The 14,604-nt window shown below is 38.5% G+C and overlaps 2 protein-coding genes across 2 annotated transcripts in view; both read left to right on the forward strand.

The window, feature by feature from the left end:
* The window catches only part of LOC125016187 (ladderlectin-like), a 60,516-nt gene that overhangs the window by 3,775 nt on the left and 42,137 nt on the right, over positions 1 to 14,604 (forward strand). The window lies entirely within an intron of this gene.
* LOC125016360 (ladderlectin-like) lies at positions 8,895 to 10,833 on the forward strand. The gene is made up of 6 exons (XM_047598816.1): positions 8,895 to 8,982; positions 9,080 to 9,160; positions 9,520 to 9,626; positions 9,728 to 9,862; positions 10,163 to 10,274; positions 10,483 to 10,833. The coding sequence occupies exons 2-6, from the start codon at positions 9,100 to 9,102 to the stop codon at positions 10,551 to 10,553; spliced, it is 486 nt and encodes a 161-aa protein (XP_047454772.1). The 5' UTR covers positions 8,895 to 8,982; positions 9,080 to 9,099; the 3' UTR covers positions 10,554 to 10,833.

Raw genomic sequence — 14,604 nt, forward strand, 5'->3', positions numbered from 1 at the left:
CCCTGCTCTTGAAGTGTATTTAATCCAGCATCTGCAGATATGCTCACAACACATACAAGGCACAAAGGCAAACAAGGTACAAAGGACAAAGTGGCTAAATGAGCAAAGAGTTCCTGGAAACAGTCTCACTTTATACCCCCATCTACTGAAGGTCACACAAGTCACTCCTCTCTAATCTCTCTCTCCCATCCCTTCTTACAGAGAAAACATGACCTGAACCCAAAGCAGTAAAACAACAACCGTAAAATAAATGCCAATGGCCTCTAAACCCCTAGATATGATTCTGCGCAGTTCTATGCAAGGACCTGACACCCAGACCTTCCCTCGCTTTGAGACATTTATGCTTGTGTGTTCATCAGTGTCCTGCTTCACTATCAACAATGGCAGCTAAAACTTTTGCCCAAATTTCGGCAAATACAGAAAAATACATTCCAAAAAGATGAATATATGATAATAATACAGAATTTTCCATCACAGTAGTGTCTTCATTTGCCAAAGCTCTTATAAACTCAACGAACTTATTGGGTCCTCCTTGTTGGAAATATGCCAACATCATAACCTCATCTCTCAGTATATAGCACATGAGATTTGTCTTTTTTGTTCCAAAATGTTTTCATGTCTGAGAAAAAAGTTGTCTCTTTGCTTAGCTTTGAGGTACAGCTGTGTTTCTTGTGTAGTATTGTTTGCACAGATGAGGGATAGATAGTAGAAGTATTTGGCAATTGTTTAGCCATTGCACAACACTTTATCATCAATTGCACAAACGTGCAAGTCATGCAACCTTAAAACCACCTTCCTCATGTTGTGTTGGCCTAGTACCCTAAACAGTTGTGACTCATCAGAGAAGGGACATGGGCCTTTCAAAGGTGTCCTGTGGGGTCCGACAACACAATGTTTCTTAGTGGGGGTCTGGCACACCGTGGTGAGGGCGTCTTGTCTTGGGGTTGTTCTGTCCTGTCATTTCCTGTTTTATTTTGAAAAGTAACGCTCCTCTCGTTTCAGGTCACTTGCCCTTCCTCATGTGTCACAAGTCTGATTGTCTTCCTGATTCCTGATTGTGTCCACCTGTCCCCTATTTCCCTCCATGTGTTTAAGTAGTCTGCGTTCCCCTTGTCTTGTGCCAGAGTGTTGTCGTCGTCAACTTGTTCTCGTGCCTTGCTTCATGTTTTCAACCTAAGAATTTCCACGTAAGCCTGTGAATCCTCTCGGAGAGATAGTTTTTGTTTGTCTAGTCTTTTCTTAGTTATTTCCTCAGTTCTGAGATTTCCTCCATTCGGAGTGTTTTGTGTTTAATTAGTGATTTGTTTTCTTCGACTTGTATTTCCTCCTTTTGGAGAGTTTTTGTTTTCACTGATTAGAATTACGTCCAGGAATTTTTATGGCCATTTGTTTGTCCCTCTGTGAGGGATCTCTGAACATGCCAATTAAACCCCCTTTGTCGTCTCTGCATACTGAGTCCTGTGTTCTGCTTCGAGTCCCGGCCTGACAGGGTCTCTGTGGTTCATCCCACTGATACTTGATCAGTTTGGAATCTAGTGAATCTGGAGATCAACACCTTGTGATGTTTTTCATGTTATTTATTATTTTTTTCTTTTTTTTTTTTACTTGCTCCTAAACCGTTTTAATTTGTCAAGCTGCTGCATCCTGCTGGGGAGCATCATTGCTATGGGGTGGGGATGTCTGTTCTGGTCTAGGTAGGTGCTACATGTCTAAGTAACATCCACGCCAATATCCGTTCCACAAGACGCCAAGCAGAACATCGAATTGTCTCAAGATGGTCAATGTTATTTACTTCTCCTGTCATAATGTTGTGGCTGATTGGTGGATCTAGTGTTGGACAACTACATTTTGTGAACTTTAGCACTCAAAGTTGAATCCATTCATCCTTGACTCCAATTTTTAGGGAAATTCCTAAGAAAAGAGAACCACGAGAATGGGACAAATGTACAGACAGACACAATAGCAGCAGCTATGACTGAGATTAGGACTGAGTCAAGAAAATGGCAGTTAAAACTTCATAATTGTGACTCTGTGGAAAAGTTACTGATTATCAAATATTTGGTTAAAGTACATTGTACATGTGGTATCCTGACCATGCTTTATCTGACAATGGTATTTCTCTGCCTGTTGACCTTCAACATGTCTGGTTCTCTTGAAGCTAGCAATCAACATCTCTACCAGTGATGGTGATTGTTTGTGTGGTGATGATTCTGACTGGAGCTGATGGTGAGTATATCGTAGAGTATCATCTGCATGCAGTGACATGAGACTTGTTACAGTATTTGATGAATGCTGTGAAAATCTCTTCCAGCTCCTCGAGAAGCAAAGTCCAGTGACATTCAAACTGGTGAGTGGATATTTGTCAAAGATTTCTTCTGACATTGGATGCATGTTGTTGCAGTCAGAGTAGTGTTGGTGTTCAGCTTCCCAACAATTAACAGACTCAGGAAAGATATTCTTACTCTTAGTTATTCTTATTCCTTAAGTCATTGTGAACTTAGGAAGATTAGTTTCCTCCTGCCTTCATCTGTTGAGGCAAATGAAGAGGACTAATGTGGTTGATGAGTAAAAAAAAACAAAAAAAACAACAACAAAAAACAAAGAGCAGAGCACTTTCAGGAAAAGACAAAAAGCCTGAAGAATTGAAAGAAGTGTTTTGATGAGTGTGTGTTACATGTCTTGATTTTAAGGAGTATTATTTGCCCGTTTCTTAAAAGTCTGCCCTGCATAGATTTATGATCAACACATCACAGTGATTGATGATTTGTATTTTCCTCTCATGGCCTGTTCTGTTGAAAGTTTCCTCTTCAGCTGAACAATACAACTGAAAAAAATGCCAATATAGAAGGTTCTAATGATCTATTGTGTTCATCTCCATAGATGGAAAAAAGTCAAAAGAGTTTACAGTAATAGCCGATGCACCTGCCATTCAGTTTGTAATCCATCTATCTGTCCACAAGGTGGTGCTGATGCTGTAGTTGATTTTATCAGCTCATCAGACCTTGAGATGGAATTAACAGTTTGAAGGTTAAAGGTAGTTCATAGTGATTACTGTGTAGAGTTCTTCTTGGGATAAAGACGTCATCAAACTAGATCAGTTCATCCACTTTAACAGACAGAAATAGTTTGGAGGGAATAACCAGAAAATACCTTAGCAAATGTTGTGTTATGAGCCTCTAGACACACACACACACACACACACACACACACACACAAAAGCTATACTGACTGCTTAATAGGTTGTAAACTACATAGTTTAACATTTGTTCTCAGTTAAACTTTAGGTGTCTGTGGCTCAGTAGGTTGAACAGATTGTCCACAAACTAGAGGGCTATAAACAAATCATTTAACATTGAACCCTGTGTCTCACTAGCCTCAGAGGAACTCAGTGCAAGAAATGTAATTTGGCTGTTGGCAATTAATATCAATAATTAAGGGAAATGAGTCTCTAAAAGGTTTTAAAGGGTGTGTTGGAGCACCAACTGCCATGAATCCAATAATATCACAGTGTATAATCACAACAGACAACACGATGCCAGATTAAATTATAACAGGATTTATTACAAGCAAGATTTATCTTACAATAGCATTACTTGATATAAAATCTATCATAATTCAATCATTAATGCTAAAACATTAATGCTATGACAGGTAGTATTGGTGATGTGTGTAGATTTTCTGAGTTTCTGAGTTTCTGAGCTCATCCATCGAGTTAGAGAACACATGATCTTGTTAAGAAAAAGAAAATAACGGTACTGTTGTACCTCAGATGGTAACAAGAGTTGAATTTGGAAGCAGTGAGCGTATAATAATGATGATGTCACAGCCAAGAGGCAGCGAATGATGGGAAAGGGCGTCTCTTTAGGACTCCTTTCGTTTGAATTTTCTGTTGCTTTCCTGGGGTCAGGCTGTAGAGGAACCATACAGGACCCACTCAGGCCTGCAGGCCCAAAATTGGGAATTTCAGCTCTTGTTCACGTTTCCTTTATTTTGACCTTCATTTTGGTCAGTATGGCTCACTGCAGGACACTGCAGGTGTCTCTCCTCCTCTGTCTGTAATGTGTCTGACATCTCTATTTCTTTTGCTCCTTCTATTTTTGGTGCATTAGGGTTAGGTTAGGGTTAGGTTTGGGGTTAGGGTTGGCATTAGGGTTAGGGTTAGAGGCAGAATATTGTTCACCTTCATTCTCTTGAAGGACGATTTTCCTCCCCACTGTCATCAGCTGCTGCTCAGGTGATAACTTCAGTCTATGTGATATTGTAACTTCTTAATTTTATTAAATCTGCATCCAAAGAATCCACTTTGTAACTGCAAGCAATTTTTTCTTTCAGGTGAAAATTATTGAAGGATTCTCACCAAAGTCCCAATTATTTTTCTAAGCACTCATTCAGTTCTAGCATAATTTTTTCAGTAATAAAATGTATTTAGGTGTGTTGCTCAGTATGTTCAGTCCTTCCACAGTGATTCAGCATCCCACAGAATATTCATCAAAGAGTGACATGGTGAAAACTATGCAGCACATAAAATAAAAATAACTCTGAACACTTATAGTCACTGTCTCAACTTCTCCTTTGCTTTGGCTTTTTCTGTTGCTTGAATAAACTTCACTCTCACTGAACTTTACGTAAAACTCATTTTACATTGAGGTGAAGGGCCAAACATGTAACATATAGATTAATGACAATAATTATACCCGTATACACCAAGTCTCATATACCAAGATTATTGGCTAGGTGAATTCAGATGTTTACTAAAAACAATGAATAATTATATATGTCCCTTTTCCTAATTTTGCATCTGAGTGTCTTTGAGTGTGGCTATAAAAGAAAATGAATGTGTACATTTTTTCATACATGTTATTGAGTGGTGCTAAACTCATTTGGTCCATCTGTTTGGTATGAACCTCAACTTTCTCTGTCAATACAGCACACATGGAGGAATGATTCAAACCAACAATTATCATCAACACTAACTAAAATCATCACTATAAAAGTGTCCTAGAGGACAGATAGGCCTACAGTAGCATAACTAACTGTAAGATTTATCTTTTCTCTCCTGCAGAGTTAGCAGTTCAAAGCTAGCTTCATTCTTTGTTGCTGATGTTTCTTGCAGAAGCAGAAGAAGGAAGAACTTTTTGCTGGAGCTGTTGGTTAAATAACTTGCTTACTCTTGTTCAGCTTTGTGTTGGCACCAAACAACGAATGAACAGGTTCTCAGATCTCTGCTGAAGATGATTGAGCATATGGTCAGTGAGTCACTGGAGCAAAGAGGAGTAAAAGGAAAACAGTAGGTGAACTGGGTACTCTCCGACTGAGTGGTGGTGTGGTCCAAGGGGTTACTGTTGCAAGAAGTGGAAGGTAGTGTTCACGAGCTGAATTATTGACTACCAAATTTATAGTAATAATGTGAAGATGCTCCTAAGATTGAAAAATAATGGGACATAGAGATGGAGAGACATACAGCTTATAGCCATGACTGTTGCTGGCAGACAGACATAAAAATAACTAACTAGGCTTCAACACATTCTTGAATTTCTCTAAATAAGTGAATATAACAACATCCTGATCTGGACGTATTTGACCAACCCAGATCCTCAGACCATGGTATGTTGGTTTTGCCATGTTCGGGGACCAGGCCTTTTCTGTTGCAGCCCTTTGGCTCTGGAACAGCTTGCCAGAGGCTATTAGGAGTTCTGACTCTGTTGAGGCTTTTAAGAAGCACCTCAAGACCCATCTTTATTCCCTGGCTTTCAATGGCAATGTTTTTATTTTTATTTCCTCATCTGGTCACCCTGGGTGCAAATGGGTTTTCATCTGTTGAGACGTTGATGCTGATTTGAAATTACATGTTTATATGACATGCTGAATGTGAAGCACTTTGGTGCAAATGCTCTTGCTTTTAAAGTGCTATATAGATGAAATAAAATTAACTGTGTAGTTCAACATGAACCCCATGCACAAGGTGGCTGAGTGAGATTTGTGCACTATAGACGATCTAAACGCATGATACCATGCACCACTGGGGACATGTAATACACCAAAATAACAATACTTCGACTGATGAGGGCGCAGGTATTGGCATAAATAAGTAGACTTAACAATTTGTCTTGCAATCATTAAGTAAGTCTCAATGCTTATTTGAATTTACCTAAATAAGGGCCTGAAAAGTAAAAGATGTTGGATGCCTTAACATTTTCTCACAGTGAATTGGGCCATGAGAACGTTGAACAGACTGCAGCAAAAAATGAAGTTGTGGTTTTTCTGTTTGTTCTTTGTCATCAAAAAGGATGACAGACAACAGACAGTCTGTTCAGTTAAGTTTCAAACAAGTGACAAGTGACAGGCCTGGTGTGTAAATCAGGATTTAAACACAGAAAAACACATTCCAAAAAGATGAATATATGACACAGTGTGATAGATAATTTTCCATCACAGTAGTGTCTTCATTTGCCAAAGCTCTCCAAACTCAATGAACTTGCTGGGTCCTCCTCTTTGGAATTAATGCCAACGTCATAACATCATCTCTTAGTATACAGCATTAGGTGTTTGTCTTATTTGTTCCGAAATGTGTCTGAGACAAAAGTTGTCTCTTTCCTTAGCTTTGAGGTACAACTATGTTTCTTGTGTAGTATTGTTTGCACAGATAAGGGATAGATAGGGATCTTCAAGCATTTGGCAATTGTTTAGCCATTGCACAACACCTTATCATCAATTGCACAAAGGTGCGAGTCATGCAACCTTAAAACCACCTTCCTCATGTTGTGTAGGCCTAGTACCCTAAACAGTTGTGACTCATCAGAGAAGGGACATGGGCCTTTCAAAGGTGTCCTGTGGGGTCTGACAACACAATGTTTCTTAGTGGTGGTCTCTGTGGTTCATCCCACTGATACTTGATCAGTTTGGAATCTAGTGAATCTGGAGATCAACACCTTGTGATGTTTTTCATGTTTTTTTTTTCTTTTTTTTGACTTGCTCCTAAACCATTTTAATGTGTCCGGCTGCTTCATCCTGCTGGGGAGCATCATTGCTATGAGGTGGGGGTGTCTGTTCTGGTCTAGGTAGGTGCTACATGTCTAAGTAACATCCACGACAAAATCCGTTCCACAAGACGCCAAGCAGAACATTGATTTGTCTCAAGATGGTCAATGTTATTTACTTCTCCTGTCATAACGTTGTGTCTGATTGGTGGATCTAGTGTTGGACAAGTACATTTTGTGAACTTTAGCACTCAAAGTTGAATCCATTCATCCTTGCCTCCAAGACAATGTTTGTGCCAATTTTTAGGGAAATTCCTAAGATAAGAGAACCATGAGAATGGGACAAATGTACAGACGGACACAATAGCAGCAGCTATGACTGACATTAGGACTGAGGCATGAAAATGGCAATTAAAACTTTATAATTGTGACTCTGTGGAAATGTTACTGATTATCAAACATTTGGTTAATGTACATTGTACATGTGGTGTCCTGACAAAGCTTTATCTGACAATGGTATTTCTCTGCCTGTAGATTTGTGCCAGTTCCTCATTTAGTGAGAGGTGATGAGATAAGCAAATGTTTTTAAAAGCTGTGATTTGAAATGCTGTGGCTTCAGGCTGGTAGAGAGAATGAAGAAGAGGGGATCACTCTGCTGCAGGTCTGCTACCAACTCTTAGAGCCGTTACCTTTGTCAAATGGTCATCAACATGTCTGGTTCTCTTGAAGCTAACAATCGACATCTCTACCAGTGATGGTGATTGTTTGTGTGGTGATGACTCTGGCTGGAGCTGATGGTGAATATATCGTAGAGTATCGTCTGCATGCAGTGACATGAAACTTGTTACAGTAGTTCATGAATGCTGTGAAAACCTCTTCCAGCTCCTCCAGAAGCAAAGTTCAGGGAGAATTCAAACTGGTGAGTGGGTATTTGTCAAAGTTTTCGAATGACATTTGATGCATGTTGTTGCAGTCAGACTAGTGTTGGTGTTCAGCTTCACAACAATTAACAAACAGGCTCAGTAAAGATATTCCTATTCTTAGTTATTCTTATTCCTTAAGTCATTGTGAACTTAGGAACAATAGCTTCCCCCTGCGTTCATCTGTTGAGGCAAGCTCAGTTTTATTTGGTATTTGCTTTAATATTCTTATTCCAATACAGAAGCACTATTTCAGCTTCACACACACTCAACATTTAAGATCTCTATGAAATAATTATTGAACGCGAGTTTTAATGTAGGATTTATACTAGTGAATTCAAGGATATATAAAATATCTTCTTGTCCTAAATTCAAAATAGTCACAGTTTGGCCAGAATAAGATTATCTACTGACAGCAGAACTGATGTTGGTTCATCAATGACAATACACTTTTCTGATGCTTAATGGGACTGGGAAAAAGGGACATGTGGCAATAACTACTTTTAATGTGACACACAGTCATACTTACCACTGTCTCATTTTGTTTGTCATCCTCTTTTTTCATTTTTCTTTCTCTGTGTGTCCTAAGAGTCGGGTTCACCTCAGTAGAAGACCAGCTAGAAGGGGCCCATTAGGGAGAATCCCAACATTTTGTCATTGCAGTGTCTGTAGGGGTTCAAATCACTGTAATTGATATGGACCAATATCACCTGTCTCTGGAAGCCCCCTTCCAGCTTGAGACCTGTCCACTTGTGGTGACTCTGCCTCCAGCTTCAACTATGACTAGGACTGAGACATGGAAAGGCAAATTAAAGCTTAATAATTGTGACTCTGCAAATGTATGGATCTTTAATCTTTTATATGTAAACGCAAACATTTGTTACCAAACTTTTGGTTTATGTAGATTGATGTCCTGACCATGCTTTATCTGATGATGGTGTTTCTCTCCATGTTGACTTCTACCAGTTCCTCATTAAGTGAGATGTGATGAAATAAGTAACTATTTAAGAGCTGTGCTTTCTCTTGAAATGTTGTGACTTCAGGCTAGTAGAGAGAACAAAGAAGAGAGAATCACTCTGCTGCAGGTCTGCTACCAACTCTTTCCATTTTTCCTTTTATTGAATGTTCATTATGTTGCTGTTAAATATTTCTAACGTGTGTGGTTCTCTTGACTGAGGCTAGAAATCAGCATCATCTCCACAATGAAGACTCTGCCACTGATTGCATTTGTTTGTGTGGTGTTGACTCTGACTGGAGTTGATGGTGAGTATATTGTAGAGTATCATCTGCACACAGTGACATGACCCTTTACAGTAGCTAATGAATGCTATGAAAATTTTTTACAGCTCCTCCAGAAACACCCTCAGTGGGTATTTCTCAAACATTTCTTTTGACATTTGATGCATGTTGTTGCCCTGATTTTTTGCAGTCAGACTAGTATTGGTGTTTAGTTTCCAAAAAAATCTTGATTTCTAGTTAAGAATGGTTCAGTCCAAAACATAGTTACTAATAGAGAACTGAAACTTTTCAGTTTCAATTTACCCTCGGCAAAGACTCACATTGTTATAGTATGTTGCTATTAAAGTCTATATCATAAACCTTTAACTGGAGACTGTTTTCAGCATGGCACTGCATTATCAAGACGTACAGATACTGTCCTGGTTGGTCTCGGTATAAAGGACGCTATTTCATGTACATTTCTACACCCATGACTTGGGCTACAGCTGAGGTAATCACTGGCTTTCTTTTCTTATGTCTTGCATCCTTTTCTTTGTGAGTCCTGCCTTAGCTTTGACAACTCTTATTTGTCTCTATTTATCTCCACTGCAGAGAAAATGTCAGTCCCTGGGTGGAAACCTTGCATCGGTCCGTAACATCTATGAATACCGTGAGATCCAGAAGGTGATATGGAGACGCACTCATGCGTATCCAAAAGCATGGATTGGAGGCAGTGATTGTCAACAGGTATTTATTTCATCATTTCAAACAGATTATTTGTATCCACTTTCAGCTCTGTGAATGCCCTCTACTGACACCACATTCAAAGTGTAACTGAAGTTTTGCAGGTTTTTAGACACATTTGTTTTGTTCAGCCATTCGGATTTTTAATAATATCTGCTGCATCTGTAAATCAGTATTTTCTTTTTTAAGAGCTATTAAGAGAAAATATGAGATAAATTTCCATCACTGTACAAGGGCCAGTGGTTGTCAAGTATTTGAATAAAAGGTTTTTTAATTGAAAATCTATTTAAATATGTGTTTTAGGATGGTGTCTGGCTGTGGAACGATGGCGCAACTTTCCGCTATTCGAACTGGTGTCGTGGAGAGCCGAATAATCACAGGGGTCCACAGAGCTGCATACAAATGAATTTTGGAGGTAAATCCTGAAGTGCTGCAATCTTTGAGTAATGTTGTTATTGCAAACATCTGATCAAAATATTTTATTTAGAACTAATATAAAAAGTTAAATTTGAATTAATTTAATTGAAATAACAAAATATTGTCTATGTTGACGAAGTCAGTGCCAGGTTTGAATTACTGTGGAGCTGGACTGATTTCTTTTTTGTTGTTTTTTGTACTTTCAGCTTCCAAGTGCTGGGATGATGTGCAGTGTCATATACGCCTTCCATTTGTTTGTGCCAGGAAAAGTCGATGAATCCTAAAACAGAAGAATCTGTCACAAACATTGATGTTTGTGTTTTCTTGCTCTTATTTCTTAAGCTAATCACTCTTGAGCCTCTTTATATTTCTTCTATCGCTGTAACGCAACTAAAGGAATCAAATCAACAGAAGCTGGATCGTCTCAGAGGTTTTGTGCCTTTTAATAAGAACAGACTGAATGTGTTATGAAAAGAACGCTGTTAGCAAAACTTCCTTCTGCACAATCAACTCATATTTACAGATTTTTGCAAAATTAAAAGCCTGAAGCATTGAAAGAAGTGTTTTGATGAGTGTGTGTTACATGTCTTGATTTTAATGAGTATTATTTGCCCGTTTCTTAAAAGTCTGCCCTGCATAGATTTATGATCAACACATCGCAGTGATTGATGATTTGAATTTTCTTCTCATGGCCTGGTTTTTGAAAGTTTTCTCTCAACTGAGCAAAACAACAGAAATAATGCCAATATAGAAGGTTCTTATAATCTATTGTGTTCACCTCCATAGATGGAAAAAAGTCAAAAGAGTTTGCAGTAATAGTCGATGCATCTGACATTCAGCTTGTAATCCATCTGTCTGTCCACAAGGTGATGCTGTAGTTGATTTTATCAGCTCATCAGACCATGAGATGGTCATTAACAGTTTGAAGGTCAAAGGTAGTTCATAGTGATTACTGTGTAGAGTTCTTCTTGGGATAAAGACGTCATCTAACTAGATCAGTTCATCCACTTTAACAGACAGAAATAGTTTGGAGGGAATAACCAGAAAATACCTTAGCAAATGTTGTGTTATGAGCCTCTAGACACACACACACACACACACACACACAAAAGCTATACTGACTGCTTGATAGGTTGTAAACTACATAGTTTAACATTTGTTCTCAGTTAAACTTTAGGTGTCTGTGGCTCAGTAGGTAGAACAGATTGTCCACAAACTCGAGGGCTATAAACAAATCATTTAACATTGAACCCCGTGTCTCACTAGCCTCAGAGGAACTCAATGCAAGAAATGTAATTTGGTTGTTGGCAATTAATATCAATAATTAAGGGAAATGAGTCTCCAAAAGGTTTTAAAGGGTGTGTTGGAGCACCAACTGCCATGAATCCAATAATATCACAGTGTATAATCACAACAGACAACACGATGCCAGATTAAATTATAACAGGATTTATTACAAGCAAGATTTATCTTACAATAGCATTACTTGATATAAAATCTATCATAATTCAATCATTAATGCTAAAACATTAATGCTATGACAGGTAGTATTGGTGATGTGTGTAGATTTTCTGAGTTTCTGAGCTCATCCATCGAGTTAGAGAACACATGATCTTGTTAAGAAAAAGAAAATAACGGTACTGTTGTACCTCAGATGGTAACAAGAGTTGAATTTGGAAACAGTGAGCGTGTGGGTGTCCCTGGTAGTTATAATAATGATGATGTCACAGCCAAGAGGCAGTGAATGATGGGAAAGGGCGTCTCTTTAGGACTCCTTTGAATTTTCTGTTGCTTTCCTGGGGTCAGGCTGTAGAGGAACCATAAAGGACTCACTCAGGCCTGGAGGCCCAAAATTGGGAATTTCAGCTCTTGTTCACGTTTCCTTTATTTTGACCTTCATTTTGGTCAGTATGGCTCACTGCAGGACACTGCAGGTGTTAGGTTTGGGGTTAGGGTTAGAGTTAGGGTTGGCATTAGGGTTAGGGTTAGAGGCAGAACATTGTTCACCTTCATTCTCTTGAAGGACGATTTTCCTCCCCACTGTCATCAGCTGCTGCTCAGGTGATAACTTCAGTCTATGTGATATTGTAACTTCTTAATTTTATTAAATCTGCATCCAAAGAATCCACTTTGTAACTGCAAGCAATTTTTTCTTTCAGGTGAAAATTATTGAAGGATTCTCACCAAAGTCCCAATTATTTTTCTAAGCACTCATTCAGTTCTAGCATAATTTTTTCAGTAATAAAATGTATTTAGGTGTGTTGCTCAGTATGTTCAGTCCTTCCACAGTGATTCAGCGTCCCACAGAATATTCATCAAAGAGTGACATGGTGAAAACTATGCAGCACATAAAATAAAAATAACTCTGAACACCTATAGTCACTGTCTCAACTTCTCCTTTGCTTTGGCTTTTTCTGTTGCTTGAATAAACTTCACTCTCACTGAACTTTACGTAAAACTCATTTTACATTGAGGTGAAGGGCCAAACATGTAACATATAGATTAATGACAATAATTATACCCGTATACACCAAGTCTCATATACCAAGATTATTGGCTAGGTGTAATTCAGATGTTTAGTAAAAACAATGAATAATTATATATGTCCCTTTTCCTAATGTTGGCTCTGAGTGTCTTTGAGTGTGGCTATAAAAGAAAATGAATGTGTACATTTTTTCATACATGTTATTGAGTGGTGCTAAACTCATTTGGTCCATCTGTTTGGTATGAACCTCAACTTTCTCTGTCAATACAGCACACATGGAGGAATGATTCAAACCAACAATTATCATCATCAACACTAACTAAAATCATCACTATAAAAGTGTCCTAGAGGACAGATAGGCCTACAGCAGCATAACTAACTGTAAGATTTATCTTTTCTCTCCTGCAGAGTTAGCAGTTCAAAGCTAACTTCATTCTTTGTTGCTGATGTTTCTTGCAGAAGCAGAAGAAGGAAGAACTTTTTGCTGGAGCTGTTGGTTAAATAACTTGCTTACTCTTGCTTGTGTGTGCCTAGCTTTGTGTTGGCACCAAACAACGAATGAACAGGTTCTCAGATCTCTGCTGAAGATGATTGAGCAAATGGTCAGTGACTGACTGAGTGGTGGTGTGGTCCAAGGGGTTACTGTTGCAAGAAGTGGAAGGTAGTGTTCACGAGCTGAATTATTGACTACCAAATTTATAGTAATAATGTGAAGATGCTCCTAAGATTGAAAAAGAATGGGACATAGAGATGGAGAGACATACAGCTTATAGCCATGACTGTTGCTGGCAGACAGACATAAAAATAACTAACTAGGCTTCAACACATTCTTGAATTTCTCTAAATAAGTGAATATAACAACATCCTGATCTGGACGTATTTGACCAACCCAGATCCTCAGACCATGGTATGTTGGTTTTGCTATGTTCGGGGACCAGGCCTTTTCTGTTGCAGCCCTTCGGCTCTGGAACAGCTTGCCAGAGGCTATTAGGAGTTCTGACTCTGTTGAGGCTTTTAAGAAGCAACTCAAGACCCATCTTTATTCCCTGGCTTTCAATGGCAATGTTTTTATTTTATTTCCTCATCTGGTCACCCTGGGTGCAAATGGGTTTTCATCTGTTGAGACATTGATGCTGATTTGAAATTTACATGTTTATATGACATGCTGAATGTGAAGCACTTTGGTGCAAATGCTCTTGCTTTTAAAGTGCTATATAGATGCACTATAGACGATCTAAACGCATGATACCATGCACCACTGGGGACATGCAATACACCAAAATATCAATACTTCGACTGATGAGGGCGCAGGTATTGGCATAAATAAGTAGACTTAACAATTTGTCTTGCAATCATTAAGTAAGTCAAGTAAGTCTCAATGCTTATTTGAATCAACCTAAATAAGGGCCTGAAAAGTAAAAGATGTTGGATGCCTCAACATTTTCTCATAGTGAATTGGGCCATGAGAACGTTAAACAGACTCTGCAGCAAAAAATGAAGTTGTGGTTTTTCTGTTTGTTCTTTCTCATCAAAAAGGATGACAGACAACAGACAGTCTGTTCAGTTAAGTTTCAAACAAGTGACAAGTGACAGGCCTGGTGTGTAAATCAGGATTTAAACACAGAAAAACACATTCCAAAAAGATGAATATATGACACAGTGTGATAGATAATTTTCCATCAAAATAGTGTCTTCATTTGCCAAAGCTCTTCAAGCTCAATTAATTTGCTGGGTCCTCCTCTTTGGAATTAATGTCAACGTCATAACCTCATCTCTCAGTATACAGCATTAGGTATTTGTCTTATTTGTTCCAACATGTGTCTGAGAAAATAGACGTCTCTTT

Source organism: Mugil cephalus, chromosome 1 (assembly GCF_022458985.1).
Source record: "Mugil cephalus isolate CIBA_MC_2020 chromosome 1, CIBA_Mcephalus_1.1, whole genome shotgun sequence".
Taxonomy (NCBI): domain Eukaryota; kingdom Metazoa; phylum Chordata; class Actinopteri; order Mugiliformes; family Mugilidae; genus Mugil; species Mugil cephalus.